This window comes from Sebastes fasciatus, chromosome 1, assembly GCF_043250625.1.
Source record: "Sebastes fasciatus isolate fSebFas1 chromosome 1, fSebFas1.pri, whole genome shotgun sequence".
Classification (NCBI taxonomy): domain Eukaryota; kingdom Metazoa; phylum Chordata; class Actinopteri; order Perciformes; family Sebastidae; genus Sebastes; species Sebastes fasciatus.
In genome coordinates, this window is record NC_133795.1 from 9,829,720 (window position 1) to 9,848,815 (window position 19,096).

Below are 19,096 nucleotides of genomic sequence, written 5' to 3' on the forward strand. Positions count from 1 at the left end.
CTGTCATGACAATAGAACTGTACTGAAAGCCTTTCCTTTACTCGGGTGACTCTTTACAGCCGTCTGAAGACAGCAGGTATCTGTTAAATCTACAGTATCTAGAGTGATGGAGTGGCCTTCAGTCCAGTACAGTATTGTCATGACAGACAGAGATTTATTCTGTCTAGCTGGCATTAATGTCATAATAGCTTGTTGAAGAATCAGCATTATCATGATGTAGAACTACTCGGCTACAGCCTTCCTAGAGGAGTGAAGGGATCAGGTGGAAGTGTCAGGTGTGTTGAAAGGAGTAGCCACATAGTGCTTCTCACCTGCCGACATAAAGAAACAGCCCATAGTGAGGGTGTGAGAGAGAAAATTGTCAATTACATGAGAGATCTGAATAACATCTGTAGAGACCCTCCCTGTTGTATAACATCTGTAGAGACCCTCCCTGTAATTTATCATACACTTTTTGGATAAAAGACATTCATGTGTTAATGAAAAGAACAAAACAAAAAAATATCTATGTATGTATTTATTTGTGTATTTATTTAGCCTATTTATCTTCTACTGTTACTTTGATCATGTGCTTAAATAATGTTACACTTTTATAGAATGACCAAACTATCTTCTTGGCTTTTATTTTGACATGTTTGCCTTCACTTCCTGGTCACGTGACTGCCGTTCTCCACTCCTCGATTCAGAAGAGAAAATGACAGAAAGAAACTTGAAGAAACTAAATCGGATTGTTTTTTTAATTTGGTTTTTTCGTTTTTCGTTTGGAAACAAAAAACAAACAGAGCACCACGTGATTCCGTTTTTCGTTTGTGGTTTAAAACGAAAAAACTAAAAACCCACGTGACTTCCGTTCTTCAATTCAAAACGAATAATGAGAAAAGGAATTCGCAAAAACAAACAAACGGCCCGGTTTGGGTTCGTTTTTCATTTTTTGATTCAGAAAACAAAAACGAGAAAACGGCCGTTTTCTCGTTTTTGGTTTAAAACGAAAAAATAAAAAAAAGTTTTTTCCTTTCTGAATTCCAAAGGAAAAACGGAATATCCGATGATACCCAGACGCCATCCGACTTCTTTTGCTCCTAAAATAGTGTTATCACGGTAAGGATGGCCTCTGAGTGAGGCGAACGGTATTATCACGGCTCACATTAGCGGTACTCAGTTGGTTGCATTCTGCAACCACACCACTAGATCCCGCCAAATCCTACACACTGTACCTTCAAGTCATTTTTCCTGAAACATCACATATTTTCTCATCCTTCTGACTTAAGTTATCCTCTTGCCTTACACCCTCACATGTTGTAGATAGTATGAGTTCTGACCTGAACTAAGAATGACAGCAATAACAATAACAGTGGCATCAGAAGTGGCACCTGTTTATGGACAATGACAAGGAATAAAACATTATAGCTCATTATAGTTTACATGTTCGTCTCAGTAATTTAACTGCAGCGCACTTCCATTTTACGGCCTTTATAATATACAGTGTTTGTTGACTGATGCTTTTGTAATTGATTTAAATACTTCACAAAGCATAAATATTGTCATTTTGGTCACACAGAGTCCTTCATCATCCCTCTGTCAGTCAGTCAGTCTACTGTATCTGGACTGCCTTATAACTTGGTCTCCATTCTCTTTTTCTCTATGAAGGATTTCCCACAGACGGTGATGGCTTTAAACTCCTCAGCGATCTCCAGCAGGGTCTTCCCTTTAGTCTCAGGCAGGAGGAAGAAGGTGTAAAGTGAACCCAGCAGGCAAATACAGGCGAACACCACAAAGCAGTACGACTCCAGGGCGTTCTGGGACAAATCAAACACAGTGTGAAGCATCAGAGAGAGCTTCATGTTTCAATGTCATGATCCAAAGTGCTGAGATGTTTTTTTTTGTCTTTCTGTTTGATTTGACACAGTTTGTAATGATATTTAAATACCTATTACACACTAAAAGATGTCATTTATCTAAATTATAATCAATGAAAAGTGTTGATGTACAACTAAAGTGTCAAACTATTGTGTTGCTTATTTTCATGTTTGTTGTGCTCACAATAATGAAAAAGAACCAGCGTTGGAACCCCGTGAGGACATACGCTGCCGTTCGGTCGGACTGGGTGAAGATCTCATTGGTCAGAGTACTCGTGGTTCCCCCTGGGTGATCCAAAGAGACGACACAGGTGATTAAAGTAATTTATCTGTGCATGCAAACATCTTTTCTATGTGAACTAAACTGCTGTAAGACACAAACCAGGTCCAATGCAAAAGCAGATGACGAAGACGATGATCAAACCAATGGTGATGTATGGAACCCAGTAGCTGGAATCCTGCATGAAGACAATTTTGTATATGTGAATATTAATACAGTCAGAGCAATCTGAAGCAATTATTTAATTGCTGCCTTTGTACACTGCAGCAATAAAAGCTAAAGCACATAGTTTTCTTTATAAAACACATTTTGCGTATGTGAAAAGGTCAGTTTTGCCTCTGTTTCAGTATATTTTCACTTTTACTTCAATGGAATGAAAGAAAAATCATTACCATCCCTTTGTGGGGTAAAGCTATGCAGATAGTTAAACATTTTCAGGTATCCGTTTCTGACATTTCTGCCTCCACCTCAATAAAACAGAAGTGAACTGGAATTTAATTAGTATTTATAGGGACTATTTCTTAGTAGAAAGTAGTTCCAATGAACACACAGTAAAGTCTTAACTGCCCCACTTCTATTATTTAGAATCAGGACATTGATGCTGGGAAGATATTTTGTAGTTGAATTAATTAATGATTTTTTTCCAATGCTGTGTGAATACCACAAACACATTTCCATTCACTTCCATTCTACCTGAGTAGAGGCAGAAATCTCAGAGTCAGATATCTGAAAACCTGCAAATCTGCATGCCTCGATACTACTAAGGGTAAGAAAATGTTGTCATTTGGGTGAAATGACCCTTTAAACTACATTGAGTATCCTATAACCTAAGTAAATGCCTCGATAAAAAAATAAATATGCCATTAAATGAACCAAAAATAATATTAAGAATAAATGTATTCATTAATTAATTGATAAGATATTTATTTATATTAATTTTAAAAGGTTATGTAATTATTTTTGCATTTATTTTTTATTTATTTCAAATTTATTTTTACATATATTTATTCATTATTAAATTGTATGGATGTATTTATTTGTTTATACATAAATGTACATAAATACATGAATAAATACATACAATTTAATGATGAATAAATAAAATGCAAAAATAAATACATACATTTAAAAGTTAATAAAAATAAATAAAAGGAGAAATCAAAGAAGAGTAGATGGGGGAGGTAATATAAAGATAAATAAAGAAGCAAATTAAATCAGAATATTAAATTATGTCACATTTGATCAATTAGTTTAGGCCTACATTTATTTTTTATATTATTTTTGGTTAATTTAATGGCATATTTATTTATTTATTTATTTATTTATTTATCGAGTCATTTATTTATTTAGGTTTTTATTTTGGCAGGTTCCGTCCTCCATATTCACATGGCTACATCTGTGTCAGTATCAACAGGTTTACCTTCAGGGTGAGCGTGACAGTGGTGAACACCAAGCTGGCAGACATGATACAATAACCCCCCCAGGTCAACGGCTTCCTCCCAGTGTGCTCAATCAGCAGCCCCTGGGAGAGAGAAAGGTAAAAAAAATAATAGAAATATGTCAATAATTGAACAACAATATTTTGTGGGTTTGTATAATTGTTAGTTAACCCAACTGTCCCCCAAATCATTGCTGTGCCTTTAGATAATTTGCTCTGCTACACCATGCTCCCAGAAATGGAATACTGTATAATATTAATATTATATTAATAATATAATCACCTAAGTTGTGTTTTTGTTAGCTTAGAATGAGCACTTCATATCTACATAGGGAGTGGGTCCTCTTCCTGGAGTCCACCATGTTGCTCATGTTTCTACAGTAGCCCAGAAAGGACAAACCAAACACTGGCTCTAGAGAGAGCATTTCATGTTTTTACACTAACCTGATGTTCACCGTAGTTCCCCGACATGCTTGTGAAACTGCGGTAACGTGAGATGCAGAGTGTTAAACCGTGGTACCGCCAGCCGCCTTCTGACTTCCGTTGCTCCTAAAGTAGTGTTATTAAGGTAAGTGTTGTAAATTCTTGCATTGTCAAATGGCAGCCTCTGCCATGGACAGGATAACCTCATCAAATCATTCCCCTGCCTGCTGGCCAATTATACACAGGTGGCCTCAATCCACTGAGGCCATTCATTCCCCTCCCCCTGATTGGCAACTGCAATCAGGTGTGTGGCTTCAAAGACTATATAAGGCCCACAGCAGCACCAGCAGAGCACTCTGCTGCATCATCCAACCCTCTGGCCATGCGTCCCTGCGAATAAAGCATGGTTTGGATGCCAATAAACCCCCTTAAACTGATTTCGTTGTCCGCTCTCTTTAATTGGAGAACCTTAGGCGGTTGGCCCTGCCGGAACCCAAGAAAGTTTTATTATGGTCCTTCGAGCCAGATATCTGACTACCTAAGTTAAAGACAATGGAAGAAGATAAAAATGAACAGTATGAGAGTAATGGAAGTGAATCAGCACATCACAAGACTTATCCCAGGAGACAGAGGAAGAAACCACAGCGTTATGGGTTTGAAGATCTGTCAGGAAAATCCATCTCTACACTTAACATGGATCAAGAGTCTTTGTCAAACATGATGGAATCACTGAAGGAAAGTGAAATGGAGGAAACCAATGAAATGGAACTCATTCGAGGCAAAATGGAGGAGCTTGAGAAACGCAGCCGGGAACGACGGGAAATGTTGGAACACATTAGCACATTGCTGGGGCAGAGCACAAATCAACCCCAGGCTCAAGATGAGCCACAACTTGAGACACAAGAGGAAGCACCTTCCCATGATTCTCACCTTCCAACATTCTCAACAGTCAATTACCCTGCAGTGCCTAAACCTCCTCCTCAAATGGATGCCCACAGTGCTAATCCTGTTCCTCAGTCTTCAGCCTTTATTCAAGCAACACTGAGTCATGAACCACTGAAGCTTCATGATGAACTGAGAGGGGCTGTAGGTGGTTTTGAACCACCAGGGGGAGCTCTTTTGGACCACTTGAAGGAAGTCCTAAATGAGCCTATGTACCAAGGTGTACCTCTTCTCCCTAATAATCCTGAAAATGATTCTGATGATTCTGATTCTAATCAATCCATCTTTCTTCATGGACCAAACACAAAGCATAATGTGAATGCTGAAGTCCAATATGACGACGTAAGGCCTCATGCACAGCTAGTGGGAACATCCACACCTCATCTGAATCCTGACCAGGCATCAGATGCTGCGGTTAGGCCTCAAGTCCAACAAAGAAACATACAGCAATTTACACTGACTGGGCATATGGATTCAGCAGAGGAGAACTTCACTGCTTACAGGCTCCATAACCTCCCTCTCAGTACTGTCAAGATGCCTGTAGTTCCACCTGCATTCCCATATAAGCCACTTGCTTCAACTCAAGGCTTAAACATACAACCCACTTTACAGCACGGATTGTGTCCTAAGCTTACCAATTGTGTTTCCCAACAGCAGCGTTTACCATTACAGTATCAGGTGATACGTTCACCAATTCATGTGGTACATTCACAACCCATTCTATCCTCTTTGGGCCCTGTTTGCTCCCAGCCTCTTTCCTTATCCAACCAGCAAAGACCTCAACCTTCTACTGCCCCCCCGGCAGGTGAGGCCATGCCTGCCACCAGCCATTCTTTTCATTCATTCCATCCAAGAGCCCCAGGAAATCAGTGCATCGTTCCTACCCACTCTCATCCACAATTTCTTCCTTATGCTGGCGTGCAGTCACAGCCACTTTCATCACAGCAGGTAGCTCGGATATCGCTACCACCAACTTCAGAAATGGCTCATCTAACTGCCACAGCTTCAGCTAACCCGCTTCCACATGAGCCATCACTGTATGGAGTTCCAAGGCCTACTATCCCAGATTTCACTAAGGATAGTGAGAAGGACTTTGCCAACCTGAAGCTGGCACTGGACAATCTTTTGAACCCCTATGTTCAGCTGAGCGAGAAATATAAATACCACGTTCTCCTGGAGCATCTCAAATTGCCTGAAGCCCAGATGATTGCTCAGTCTTGCCGTCATCATCCAGAGCCTTATACTGCTACAGTGCAGGCCCTCCAACTGCAGTATGGTCAGCCCCACCAGTTGGCTCAGAGTGAGATAGCCGCAATACTCACAGCACCTGATGTCAAGATTGGTGACTCACAAGGGTTTCAGAGTTTCTCCCTTCAGGTTCACCTGCTAGTGAGTATGCTGGTATCGCTAGAGGGTCCAACTGGTTATGAGCTGAACTGTTGCTCTCATGTCGACCGTTTACTGAGCAAGCTGCCAAGATATTTGAGAGAGAGTTTCATCGAGTTCTTGCACTTACAAGGCAAACTCACTGTAGCCACATTGAACCCATACAATCTAAGGGACTTGGCTGGATGGTTACAATCCAAAGCCCAACAACAGAGGCTTTCAAACCGACTTGTACAACGGTATCGGCAGGAACAGCCCAGCAACAGGCAACCCAAAACCACCAAGAATAGGAATCAGGCAGTTGTCTATCATGGCTCGAATCCGGATGTTCCTCCGATCCAGTTCCGGCAGTCCCCACGGAAAACTAATCCTTCTGTTACCACATATCAAAGGTCTAACATCCACTGCCTGTTCTGTCGAGGCCATGATCATTACCTCACCAAATGTCCTCAAATGAAATCCAAAACCAAAGAGGAACTACAATCATGGATAAAGAAGGATAAAAGATGCTGGAGGTGCGGACGTACCTCTCATACAACCAGGGATTGTACACTTAAGAAACCTTGTCCTGACTGTGGTGAGCTCCATCTTCAGATCTTGCATCCTGTGGCTAGACAAGAGCCACGCCCTGAAATCTCACGCTCACCCAGCAAAGTGTACTTCTCTCACTCCAACTCCTCTAACCGTGTGCTCCTTAAAGTGGTCCCAGTACTCCTCTGGAATGATAATATTTCACTGAGTACATATGCCATACTGGATGATGGCTCTGTTCGATCCATGATCCTGCCTGCTGCTGTCCAACAGCTTCAACTGAAGGGAAAGGAGGAGGTACTGACCCTCCGTACCATTCGTTCTGACATCACCAACATTGAAGGCGAAAGCGTGCAGTTTGAGATCTCCCCCATCTCAGCACCCACGGTCAGATACCCCATTCGGCATGCTTTTACTGCAAAGGAGATCGATCTTATTGATCAGACATACCCAGTTCAGTCTCTTAAACGCCGATACCCATATCTAAGAGATATCCCCCTTCAGCCGTTCAGGAGAGTCCAACCTCTTGTCTTAATTGGCTCAGACAACTCTCATCTTATCTCACCCATGGAGCCGGTGAGAAGAGGTCTTCAGGGAGGACCCATTGCTGTGCACACTCAGCTGGGTTGGACCCTCCAAGGTAATGAGGGTTTACCTATAAGTTGTCCTCCTGCACACCAATGTCTGTTCACTGCCTCCATCATGCCATCTGATTCCTTGCTTAGTCATGTGGAAAAGCTATGGAAACTGGATGTACTACCCTTCCGCAGTGAGAGACAAGTCACTCGGTCCCAACAAGACAAACAGGCCATTAATATGTTGGAGGCGCAAACGAAAAGAGTGACTGTCGATGGAATTGAACGCTATGCCACTCCACTTCTCCGGATTCATGATGCTCCCAAACTGAAGGCTCCAATGGTTGCTACCATGCCCAATCTAAGGAGTACAGAAAGGAGGCTCCTCAAAGATGAGGAGAAGACAGCTGTCTACAATGAGGAGATACTAAAGCTGGAGAAAGCTGGCTATGTCAAGAAAGTTCCTCTTGAAAAAATGAATAGCTCATCGGAATCTTGGTATCTGCCCCATCATCTGGTCCATCACAATAATAAAGCCCGCTTGGTATTCAATTGTTCATTCAGATTCCAGGGGATGTGCCTGAATGACCAGCTACTTCCTGGTCCAACTCTGAGCCCTTCCCTTATTGGGGTCCTCCTTCGTTTTCGCCAATACCCGGTAGCAGTAAGTGGTGACATCAAGGGCATGTTTCACCAGGTGCGACTGCTACCCAAAGACCGGCCCTTGCTCAGATTCCTTTGGCGAAACATGAAGAGGGAACTGGAACCTGATGTTTATGAATGGCAAGTGCTACCCTTTGGCACCACAAGCAGCCCCTGTTGTGCAACTTTCGCTGTTCAGAAACATGTCCAAGATCACTGTGAGGGATACGAGGAGATCCAATGGGCTGTGGAGAATAATTTCTATGTTGACAACTGTCTGACAAGCTGCCTCAGTATCCCAGAAGCAAGATGCCTGGTTGACAAAACACGAGAACTTCTGGCCATAGGTGGCTTCCAAGTGCGTCAGTGGGCTAGCAATCACCCGTCAGTGGTAGCTCATTTACCCCCAGATGTGCAGTCACAGAGCTTGGAACTATGGCTCTCACAGAACCGTGTTGAACCGGTAGAGTCCACTCTGGGCCTGAAGTGGAACTGCTCCCCCGATGTCTTGAGCTATCAGCACAAGCCCCTGCAGCAGTCCCCAGTAACCATGAGAAGGATCTATCAAGTGCTTGCTCAACAATATGATCCCTTAGGGTTCCTTATACCCTACCTTACCAGAGCCAAAATCCTCGTCCAACAGCTTTGGTCAAAGAAAAGAGATTGGGACGACCCAAACTTACCTGCAGACCTCCACGCAGCCTGGGAAGCATGGGAGAAGGAGCTACCCAATCTTCAGTCGATTACCATCCCCCGATGCTATACCCCAGCAGATAGACCCGATGTCATTACTCAGGATCTGCATGTCTTCTGCGATGCTTCTGAGCGAGCATATGGAGCGGTTGCCTATCTGCTCAATGAGTATAAGGAGTAATGCCACACTACCTTTGTCATGGCTAGGTCTAGAGTTGCCCCTAAGAAGCAATTATCTATGCCACGTCTGGAGTTGTGTGGTGCTTTAGCTGGCGCTCAACTAGCCAAACTCCTTCAGAAAGAGCTTAGCATCACTCTCCGTCACACTACCTTGTGGACAGATTCCACCACCGTTTTGGAATGGCTGCAATCCGAATCCTGCCGCTTTAAGGTGTTTGTGGGCTTAAGAGTGGCAGAAATTCAAGAGCTCACAGACCTTCATTCCTGGCGTTATGTGGATTCTTCCAATAACCCTGCAGATGACATTACCCGAGGAAAAACTCTTTCTGACCTATCCCAGCATAATCGCTGGAGGAATGGACCTCCCTTCCTTAAGCAACCACATGACAGTTGGCCTATGTGGCCTAAACATACAGTCAAGCCAGACCCCACTGAACTCAGAGGTCTCACTTTTTGCTGCCTGACAACCATTGAAACTCAGAGTCAGCAACAACTGAATCTCACACAGGACTCATGGAAAGACCTAGTACAAGTCCGCTATGATAACCTCAACAAGCAGACCTCTGAGAGTTCACCAGCACCAACCTATGGGGATGCTGAGATCAGATTGCTTAAACAGTGTCAAGCGGAAAGTTTTCCAAGGGAGCAGAGGTCCTTGCAAACTGGCAAACCTCTTCCTCGGAACAGCAAGCTCAGAGCTCTTGCCCCCGAACTCGATAAGCTAACAGGCCTCATAAGAGTTGGTGGAAGGCTACGGAACTTTCAAGGGTCTCTCGAGATTCCTGTGCACCCTGTTGTGTTGGATCCTTCACACCCAGTCACTAAACTGCTTGTTAAGGACTTTGACGACCGTCTTCTCCATTCTGGCCCCGAGCGTGTCTTTGCTGAAATCCGTAGACACTACTGGATTCTCCGTGGGAGGCAGGCTGTAAAACGTCATCAATCATCCTGTCCCGCTTGCCAGCGATGGCGAGCGAAGCCTAAAGTCCCTCTTATGGCCGATCTTCCACCTGCCCGTCTTAGGCTATTAAGCCCTCCATTCCTTTCTACAGGAGTAGACTGCTTTGGGCCTTTCATGGTCAAAATCGGACGGCGTAGTGAAAAACGCTGGGGTGTCATATTCAAGTGCATGACGACCAAGGCAGTACACCTCGACCTCCTCAACTCTCTGGACTCTGATGCATTCCTCCTTGCTCTCAGGAGGTTTATATCCCGCCGAGGTAAACCTATGGACCTACATTCTGACAGGGGCACAAATTTCCGTGGGGCTGAAAGGGCGCTTCAAGAAGCATTTCATGCAATGGAACCCGAACTTCAACAGAAACTCAGTGACTATCAACTCACGTTCAAGTTCAATCCTCCAAACTCTCCTCATTTTGGAGGTATCTGGGAGAGAGAGATTCGATCAGTGAAGAATGCACTTCGAGTTGCAGTGGGTCACCAACCAGTGTCTGAGGACGTACTTAATACTGTGCTGATAGAGGTGGAAGGAATCCTTAATTCAAAACCTTTGGGATACACCTCCTCAGATGTGGCTAACCTGGACCCAGTTACACCAAACATGCTGATCATGGGGCGGCGAGACTCCACCTTACCCCAAGTAACCTACGCTCCTGAGTCCATGGGGCGGCGCCGATGGCGCCAGAGTCAAATCCTGGCAGATCAGTTCTGGTCACAGTTCATTCGGGATTACCTCCCTACCTTGCAACCACGGAACAAATGGCTAACTGCGACAGATAACCTGGAGGAGGACACAGTAGTCCTTGTTATGGATCCTCAACTGCCCCGAGCCCAGTGGCTCATTGGAAAAGTAAAAAAGGCCCACCTCAGTCCGGACGGACGGGTCAGATCTGCGGACATCTTGATTCAGGACCGGACCTACACCAGACCAGTCGCACGGCTTATCCCGTTGCCCTCACTGCCACCTTGACAACTTTAAGGAATTCCGTTCTCAGTCACAGAAGCTGGGCTCCTGTGGGGGCGGCTGTTGTAAATTCTTGCATTGTCAAATGGCAGCCTCTGCCATGGACAGGATAACCTCATCAAATCATTCCCCTGCCTGCTGGCCAATTATACACAGGTGGCCTCAATCCACTGAGGCCATTCATTCCCCTCCCCCTGATTGGCAACTGCAATCAGGTGTGTGGCTTCAAAGACTATATAAGGCCCACAGCAGCACCAGCAGAGCACTCTGCTGCATCATCCAACCCTCTGGCCATGCGTCCCTGCGAATAAAGCATGGTTTGGATGCCAATAAACCCCCTTAAACTGATTTCGTTGTCCGCTCTCTTTAATTGGAGAACCTTAGGCGGTTGGCCCTGCCGGAACCCAAGAAAGTTTTATTAGTAAGGATGGCCTCTGAGCTAGACGTACGGCGTTACCACGGTTTTGCACTCGGCGGCTCACGTTACCGCAGTCTTGGAAAGGGAGGTTTGAGCAATGGGTTATTCAGTTGGTTGCAATCTGCAACCACACCAATAGATGACCAAAAGATGTCCTAAAGAGCTCAAGTAGGGAGTTACTCACACAGGAGATGTAGGTGATGATTTCACATACTCCAAGACCAAGACTAACATAGCGGATCTTATCTCTCGGTATACCTGCCTTCAGGAAGATATCAAAAGAGAAGGTAGTGATCTATGAAGGAGAGAAATATTTGTTAGCTTCTTAATTGTTAGGATGCATGAAATGTGTTATTAACAAACAGCCTCCATCCTCACCGCAGACATGCCCGACATCTGGTTACAGGTGTAGATGACGGCCATGGTGAGAAGCTGCCATCGGACAGTCCTGTCCCTCAGCACCTGCAGAGGGCTCCTTAGTGGGGCTGCCTCAATGGCCACCTGCTCAGCCAACATCTCGTCCATCTCCTGTTTGTAGTCACCTTGGCCCCACAGACTCTGGAGAGCTGGGGTAAGAAAGATCACACACAAAAAAATGTGCTCCTTTGCTCACATTCAAGACATATAAAATACATATATTATGTGTTTAAATGGGTGTGATATAAAATAGGAATATCTTTCAGAAGAAAACAGTCTGACAAAGGCTCTATGATCCAAAATGTGTTGGTAAACCAAAACCAACATACATACATTACATATACCACAATATAACATTTTAAAACTTAAAGGTGCTCTATACGATATTCAGAGCATTAACATACTGTAGCATCAACCAACTATTTGCTATGTAAAGATATAAAGGAGTAATGTCTCCCTGAGCAGAGAATGAAGTCGCTCTCACTCTGTGTGTGTTGTAATCAGAGCTTTTCTGTGCTTTGTTGACATAGCCGGGCCGGCCGCACATGCTTTTAGTGCATGTTAGTGCATGTGAGCGTGCCCCACTGGCTAGCTTACGGCCGCTGCTCTGCACGGCTCCCATTCGGCGGTTATAGCTGAAATCGCCGTCCCGACCAACGTTGCCACCGCGAAAGCGTGGTACCCACCCTCCGGTTCCCCCTCAGGTAAACACTGTTATCTCTGTCAGCACTGTTTGCCTTTGTTTTCACTGCTAGCGCTGTTGGCACCATTATCTACGGGCTACCAGCTTAGCCGCTGCCATGTTGAGAGCCGTGCAGAGGCAATAGAAATGCTCCCAATCTCACATTTAGCACCTTTAATATAAATTCCATTGTCCCCTAGATGTCTTTACTTCAAACAACACCAATCTCCTAAGAATTTAAAGTGTTTTTGTTGACAATTGTAGCTCATCCTCAAATATTTCTTGGTGAATTTCAAGAAGGGCATTCTTTTGTGTTTAATATTCAAACTTTAAAAGGCTGTTTTGGTCTGGTACTGCATGAATATGGGGAAATATACCAACCTTTTTTGCAAGCCTTCTCATCACCTTTCTCAATGAATATGTATCTGGGAGCCTCGGGGAGAAAAGGCAACACTATAAGCTGAACCACTGAGAAAAAGGCAGGAACACAGAGGACGATGTTCCACAGCTCCTCACGACCAAGGATCTCACTGAAAAAACAAAAGGATGTGTTGTGTTCCAGTTTAGTTTAGACAATAGCATCTTTATTTACACTTCCCAATATTGTGTTTGCATTTTTTGCACAATTCTCAAAGCTGGAAAATTCTTCTCTAACTCGCCTCTCTTTATCTAAATCTCTCATCATAAGGTGTCACAAATGTTTTATACATTCAGTGTACATTGAGCTCTCTTATCCTAAAACAGTGGTTACCAACCTTTTTCCTTAAGGGGCCCCTTTTCTGTCATTGAGTAAACTGACGACCCCTGACTAAGTGACATATTTTATGGATATTTCACATTATATTCAATGCATAACAACAACAGTACAGAACAACTGATAAACTGTACAACTAACCCAAATAGTGAACGCAATAACCACAGGAAGTTTGTGTAAAACGAGCGATTTGGAGGCATTTTGAGCAGATTAATTCCTGTGTATTGCATCAGAGATGACTTTTCCTGTTAACTTTTAACACAATTCTCTATCTGTATTTTTATATTTTTATGGACATTGTTCTATTAGCTCTTTGGTTGTTTTAATTTTGTGCTTTTCTAATGCTTGTGTTCAGGTCTTCATCGTGCCCTTATTCTGTTTATATCTTAAAGAATTATCCAAACTAGATAACAATTTCATTTAGTTTTCTTCACATAAATGAATGAAATGCTGAGATATCAACCGCCTAATTCTTTAAAAAAAAAAGGTTGGGAATCCATAACTAATAGTCTGATCTGTTATCTTCTCATACGTTTTGACAATAAGTACATACCTCAGTCCAAAAAACTGTCCAAACAGTTTACCAAGTGACCCGAATGTCGCTACGGACTGAGTCACAGTCCCTCTGATATTTCTGGGTGAAATCTCTCCCAGGTACAATGCATGGATGCTGGTTCCCAAACCTGCAGGTCATGAGGTCAGAGGATGTTAATCAGTCCCGGTAAAAAACATGATGTGTAGAATATGTCCTGGTGGCTTACCTGCCGAGTAGCCATACAGGATCCTTGCCACGATTATCATTTCATATGAATTGGCAGATTTACTTGTCAGCATGACCCCTGCTGCAACTACGGCAATAACGCTGTTGCACATCATCGCCTTTTTTCTGATAAAGGAGCACATCACGTCAAGTCCTTTTAGGCTACAGCAGGATTGAATGCTGCATTAATACGTCTCTTTCACTCACCTTCCCATCATGTCGGCCATAAATCTGACACTGACAGCACCAAAGAGTCCCCCAACAGCATACATTGAAACAATAAGGGACCAGATCATCGTGACCGTCTGTGGAGGTGGAGGCTCTTCATATCTGTCGTACCAGCTGCTGTTGATGAAGCGCTTAATGTACTGCAGGGAAAGACATTTTTTTTAGCTTGAACTCAATGAGAAATTGAAAAAAAGTATGCTTTTTTTTACTTTCCACATTCAAACACACACTCTCAGCGTCCACCAGTAACTGGAGTTTGAAGACAGTGATAGAGGGGGGTAGAGCAACACATCAAATGATGAACAGAAAATGCTGCAAGTGATGTATCTCACCGGTGAGGGAGAACTCAGTCCACCAATGTGATAGCCACTTTGAAAGCTTCCTCCAATTCCCAAAATAATGATGAGGAACAGAGCATTACCACGGGTCTACGGAACAGAATGAATCAGCAGTGATTAGAAGACATACATTGGTCTAATAGAAGTCATTTTATCCTCCTTGATTCATATAACTGTATGGTCTTCTTTTTGTGTTATACTTCAAGATATTAGACTCTTTTTAAGTTATGCAAAAGTCTGGTGGAAGAAGTATTCACACCCTTTACTTAGGCCTTCAGTAAAAGTACTAATACTACACTGTGAAAATACTCAACTACAGAAGGTCAGCGATTCAATCCCCGGCTCCTCCAGTCCACATGTCGAAGTGTCCTTGAGCTTCTTAAACCATCGGTGTGTGAATGAGTATTTAGATTAGATCTTGATGGTGTATGAAGTGTATGAAGTGTGTGTGAATGGGTGAATGCTGACATGTAGTGTAAAGCACTTTAAAGGGACTATTTGTAACTTTGTACGCGCATAAATGTAGCGGGTCGTCACACATGCGCGCTCACATATGCACGTTCGCGTGTGGCCGCTGCCTCTCCAACTCTGCCTGCCTGCCTTCGCTCAGAGAGCGCGCGCGTTCTCAGCTCGCTCCACCTCTAGACGTGAACGCGCGCTCACTCCTCACTGCAGAAGAGTTAGTTTAGCTCTGAGAATATCTAGTGAATGCACAGTGGACGTTTGTGCAGAAAAAAAATGCTGCAGCTCCTCCAGACCAACAGAGGTTTCCCGTGTCTTGTGAAGTGATGGAGCTCCTTAGCTAGTAACGTTACCCTCTCGTTACCGACCGGGTGCCGGTGTCTCCTCTGCGGGAGGAGAGAGCAGGGAGACACGCTGCAGAGCGCCGCTGCTTCAGCCTGCACTTAGGCAGGAAAAGCCAACACTAGGATCAGATCTAAATCATGTTCATGGAGAGACCTTCGTCTGGTCAGCTAACATTACTGCCAAGCAGCTGAAATATAGAGTGATATGGTGCTTTTAGCTGACGTGTGTCGCCTCACTGTTTTGAGTGATGCTCGTTCAGGTATAATGAGAGCGAGCAAGCGCGAGCCCGACGCTGACTTTCGTTGATTTCACGGCCACAGGTGTCGCTGTTAAGAAGCATTTCTGAAAGTTACAAATAGTCCCTTTAAGTCAGGGGTCTCAAACTCGCGGCCCGCGGGCCAATTGCGGCCCGCAAGACGATATTTTGTGGCCCCCACCTTGATATGAAAGTTTAATGTTAGTGCGGCCGCAAATTTTTTTTTTTTTTATAAAGTTTTTTATAAAGTTTTTTTTTTGGGGGCATTTTTATTGACAGGACAGTGGATAGAGTCTTGGAAAGGGGGGAGAGAGAGAGTGGATGCGGAAAGGGCCACAGGCCGGATTCGAACCCGGGCCGCCGCGGTCAGGACCAAGTCTTGTTACATGGGCGCTCGCTCTACCAACTGAGCTAACCAGGCGCCCTCGGCCCGCGAGTTTTATGTGAATGGCAGTTTGCCGTGGAAGGTCCCTTTGTTGCGCGAGCCCGAGCTGAACGAACCTACCAATCACAGTGGGGTATATGGCTCCCGGGGACGGGCAATCGGCCGGGCTTGATGCAAGCAGAGAAACATTTCACAACAACTGTGGCGGCGCCCGTGTAACATCGCATAAACTCGATTAAAGCTTGATTTATACTTCTGCGTTGAATCGACGCCGTAGCCTGACGTGCACCTCTCCAGAAATGTAACTACACGTCGCGGCGACGCAGACCGCAACAGCTGTGATTGGTCCAGTCTCTCAGCGATGCTGAGCGGCCAGGACCCCGGACAACCACAGAAAGTTCTACTTCTCTCTGCCTCCATCTTTTCAATGTTTGTTCACACAAATCCACTCAGATATATTTTCTCTTTTCGGCGTTGCAGTAATATCAGTAGAAGTTCTGTGGTTCAACAGTTATTAGCTCCAACTCCCTCAGTTTCTGTTTGTAGTACAAGAAGAAGAAGGAAACTCATAGAGACACCGCCGCCAACTAGCGGTTTGGTGGTGTAATTGCAGAGCAACACAAACACAGCAGGCACAACTTTATTGTGGAGTGACACCAAGTGGAATGAATATATATCTTGTCACACAGCCCCAATCATGTCTTTTTCAAAGCCTGCAGTGAAGAGAAAGGTTGGTGACGAGCACAGACAATTTCAGGAAAAGTGGGAGACGCAATAGAGGCCATGTTCAGAAGAACCGTTCATGTTCTTCAATGTTCCATTAATGTTCAGGACAGTTCATGTTCAGAAGAACCCATTCAAGTTAAAGAACTGTTAATAATGACGTTTGAGAAGATTGTTGTTTTTTTTAACAAAGCTTTTTTTGTGGAATACCTGATGCGGCCCAGCCTCACCCAGACTCTGCCTCCAGCGGCCCCCAGGTAAATTGAGTTTGAGACCACTGCTTTAAGTGGTCGGAAAACTAGAAAAGCACTATATAAGTGCAAGTCCATTTACCATTTAAAGTATGAAAAGTAAAAGTAGTCAATGTGCAATAAAATGTTCCCTGTCAGTGTTCTACTTTTTGTGTTAATGTGTATGCTGCATTTTTAGTGCTAGAGTTGTTTTCGGTTGTGCTCATTTTAACTCCTTTATATACTGTTGCTGGCTAGTTTAATCTACAGCAATGCATCGTATTCTATAAGATCATCATATGTTTATAGCGTCACTGTCTTTAGTTTAGTTTTTAAATACAATTACACCCACATAAAATTAATCCTTCAGTTTATCAGATGAATTAAATTTTTTTTGTTTTTGTTTTAACTAGACAAGGAAGGGGATGAAAAATTGTAATCTGAGAAGTAACCAGTAACTAAAGCTGCCAGACAATGCAATAGAGTAAAAAGTACAATATTTGCCTCTGAGATGTCTCAATCCTGTATTTAAATGACGGGGAAAAGTCCATGAATTTGAGGGTTATCAATCCTTCCTGCTATAGAAAGGACACTGGAAACATTTCCTGAGGTGTGATGCTGCATCAGTTAAATTAAATGGTGTTCTTTTACTGGAATCTAATCTATATAAATGGTGATGAAGTATAGGGATCAGAAATGGTGGAACAAATTACAATATATATTCAACATCCTCTGGAAAATGTGTTTTTTTTATGAGGCAAATATATTTGTGTAAAATTACACACTAAATTGATAAGTAGCTTTCTAAATATGCTCTTATCCTAATAATTCAGGATATCTTTAGGTATAATACTGTCAACACCTTTAATACAATATCTCAGAAAGGAAGTCTGTTATGGTTTTAAATGAAGAAATGCAATCTTAAAAGGCATAGCATTTGCACTAAATGAATCCTCTGAAATACCACTCAGTGTGTAACTAATATTCTGATCATCAGAACGACTGATGAACCGTCGTTGGATATTTAGAAACAATCGGTTTCCTGGTTGATTATTTTATTATACTAGGTAATTGTCATATAACCTATATCAATGTAAAGTTTAAAGTGAAAAATGGCCTTTTTTTTTTACATTTACTGAAACTAAAACCGTCACTCTTTTTGGATAAAACTCTGTTCCCAGATTAGGATTTTTCTCACCTCATTTCTTTATCTTGCTAAAATCAACATCATACTCTAAATGTGTTGAGTGCCCTTCTACTTTTTGTATTGAATGACGGAAGAATAATTCAGAAACTGACAAAGTGCAATAACTCAGCTAAAAACTGTGACTTGGATGAGTCACTGAGCTCAGAAAAACTCAAAAACAACCTGCTTGCCTAAAACAACATGTTTTTCTTCCATTTCCCTCGTTAATAAATGTTTGTCAGAGCTAAAGCATAACGTTAAGTCTATACAGAAAAATAAAAAAAAAAAATTTAAAAAAGATTTTGACACAAACATATTTTCTTACGACTTAAACATTTGTGTGAGTATTTATATATAGGCCTATGTATATAACAATGATACACAAATTCAGTAGAATTCAGTCAAAGCCTACCAGCTGTTGTAGCAAGGTGTCCATTCTGTCTTTACTGGCATACAGACCTTAAAGTGCTACTGTACATGCTGTTTGGACCCTGATTTCAGGCTGGTTATCATTAACTTTTCAAGGCTTTCTGACTAGAAATAAAGTAACCAGCAATCACCCCGCAAGTGGACGGATGTTACCGTGCAGGACAGTTGATCTGATCAAACTTGATTTGGTTACAGACTATTACTGTATATTGGATTTATGCAGGGGTGCAAACCATGTAAACTCAAAATTCTATCTCAATATTGTAAATTCATGATCATATAACGTAACGGAGGGATTTCATAGATTTCGCCATTAGAATTTGTGGGTTTGTATGACGTCAAATGTCAAACTAGTTTGTAGAGAATGGGCAATGATGTCATAACACATTGCATTCTGGGTGGTGGTTGCCATGATCTGGGATTCCCCTTGTTTTTTTACAGGCATCCATTAATTTTCAAACAGGAGCACACAGTGACATCAAACACAAATCAACAGAGAAAACAGTGTTATCTAAGTGAAGCAGCTCTGTTGTAAAGGCTTCTCTTCTACACCTGCTCTTTACATTAAGGGTCACATGGAGGTTGGAGCCTATCTCAGCATACAAGAAAGACA

General features: G+C 43.0%; 1 protein-coding gene across 1 annotated transcript; it reads right to left on the reverse strand.

The window, feature by feature from the left end:
- Positions 1 to 1,058: 1,058 nt before the first annotated feature.
- On the reverse strand, positions 1,059 to 18,506 carry LOC141757986 (solute carrier family 2, facilitated glucose transporter member 9-like). Its single transcript, XM_074619024.1, has 12 exons — positions 18,467 to 18,506; positions 14,462 to 14,557; positions 14,109 to 14,269; positions 13,903 to 14,027; positions 13,695 to 13,824; positions 12,769 to 12,917; positions 11,667 to 11,854; positions 11,473 to 11,583; positions 3,557 to 3,658; positions 2,239 to 2,314; positions 2,041 to 2,141; positions 1,059 to 1,835 (listed from the first exon to the last, which is right to left on the reverse strand). The coding sequence occupies exons 1-12, from the start codon at positions 18,488 to 18,490 to the stop codon at positions 1,611 to 1,613; spliced, it is 1,488 nt and encodes a 495-aa protein (XP_074475125.1). The 5' UTR covers positions 18,491 to 18,506; the 3' UTR covers positions 1,059 to 1,610.
- Between the last annotated feature and the right edge of the window lie 590 nt (positions 18,507 to 19,096).

What these genes read in the sequence shown, in the direction of transcription:
- LOC141757986 (XM_074619024.1), bottom strand. Translation starts at nt 18,490, where the DNA reads ATGGACACCTTGCTACAACAGCTG. An exon ending in GACTGAGTTCTCCCTCACCG is followed by an intron (nt 14,270 to 14,461) that starts GTGAGATACATC and finishes CTTTCCCTGCAG; the next exon opens with TACATTAAGCGCTTCATCAA. An exon ending in TGAGAAGGCTTGCAAAAAAG is followed by an intron (nt 11,855 to 12,768) that starts GTTGGTATATTT and finishes TTCTTACCCCAG; the next exon opens with CTCTCCAGAGTCTGTGGGGC.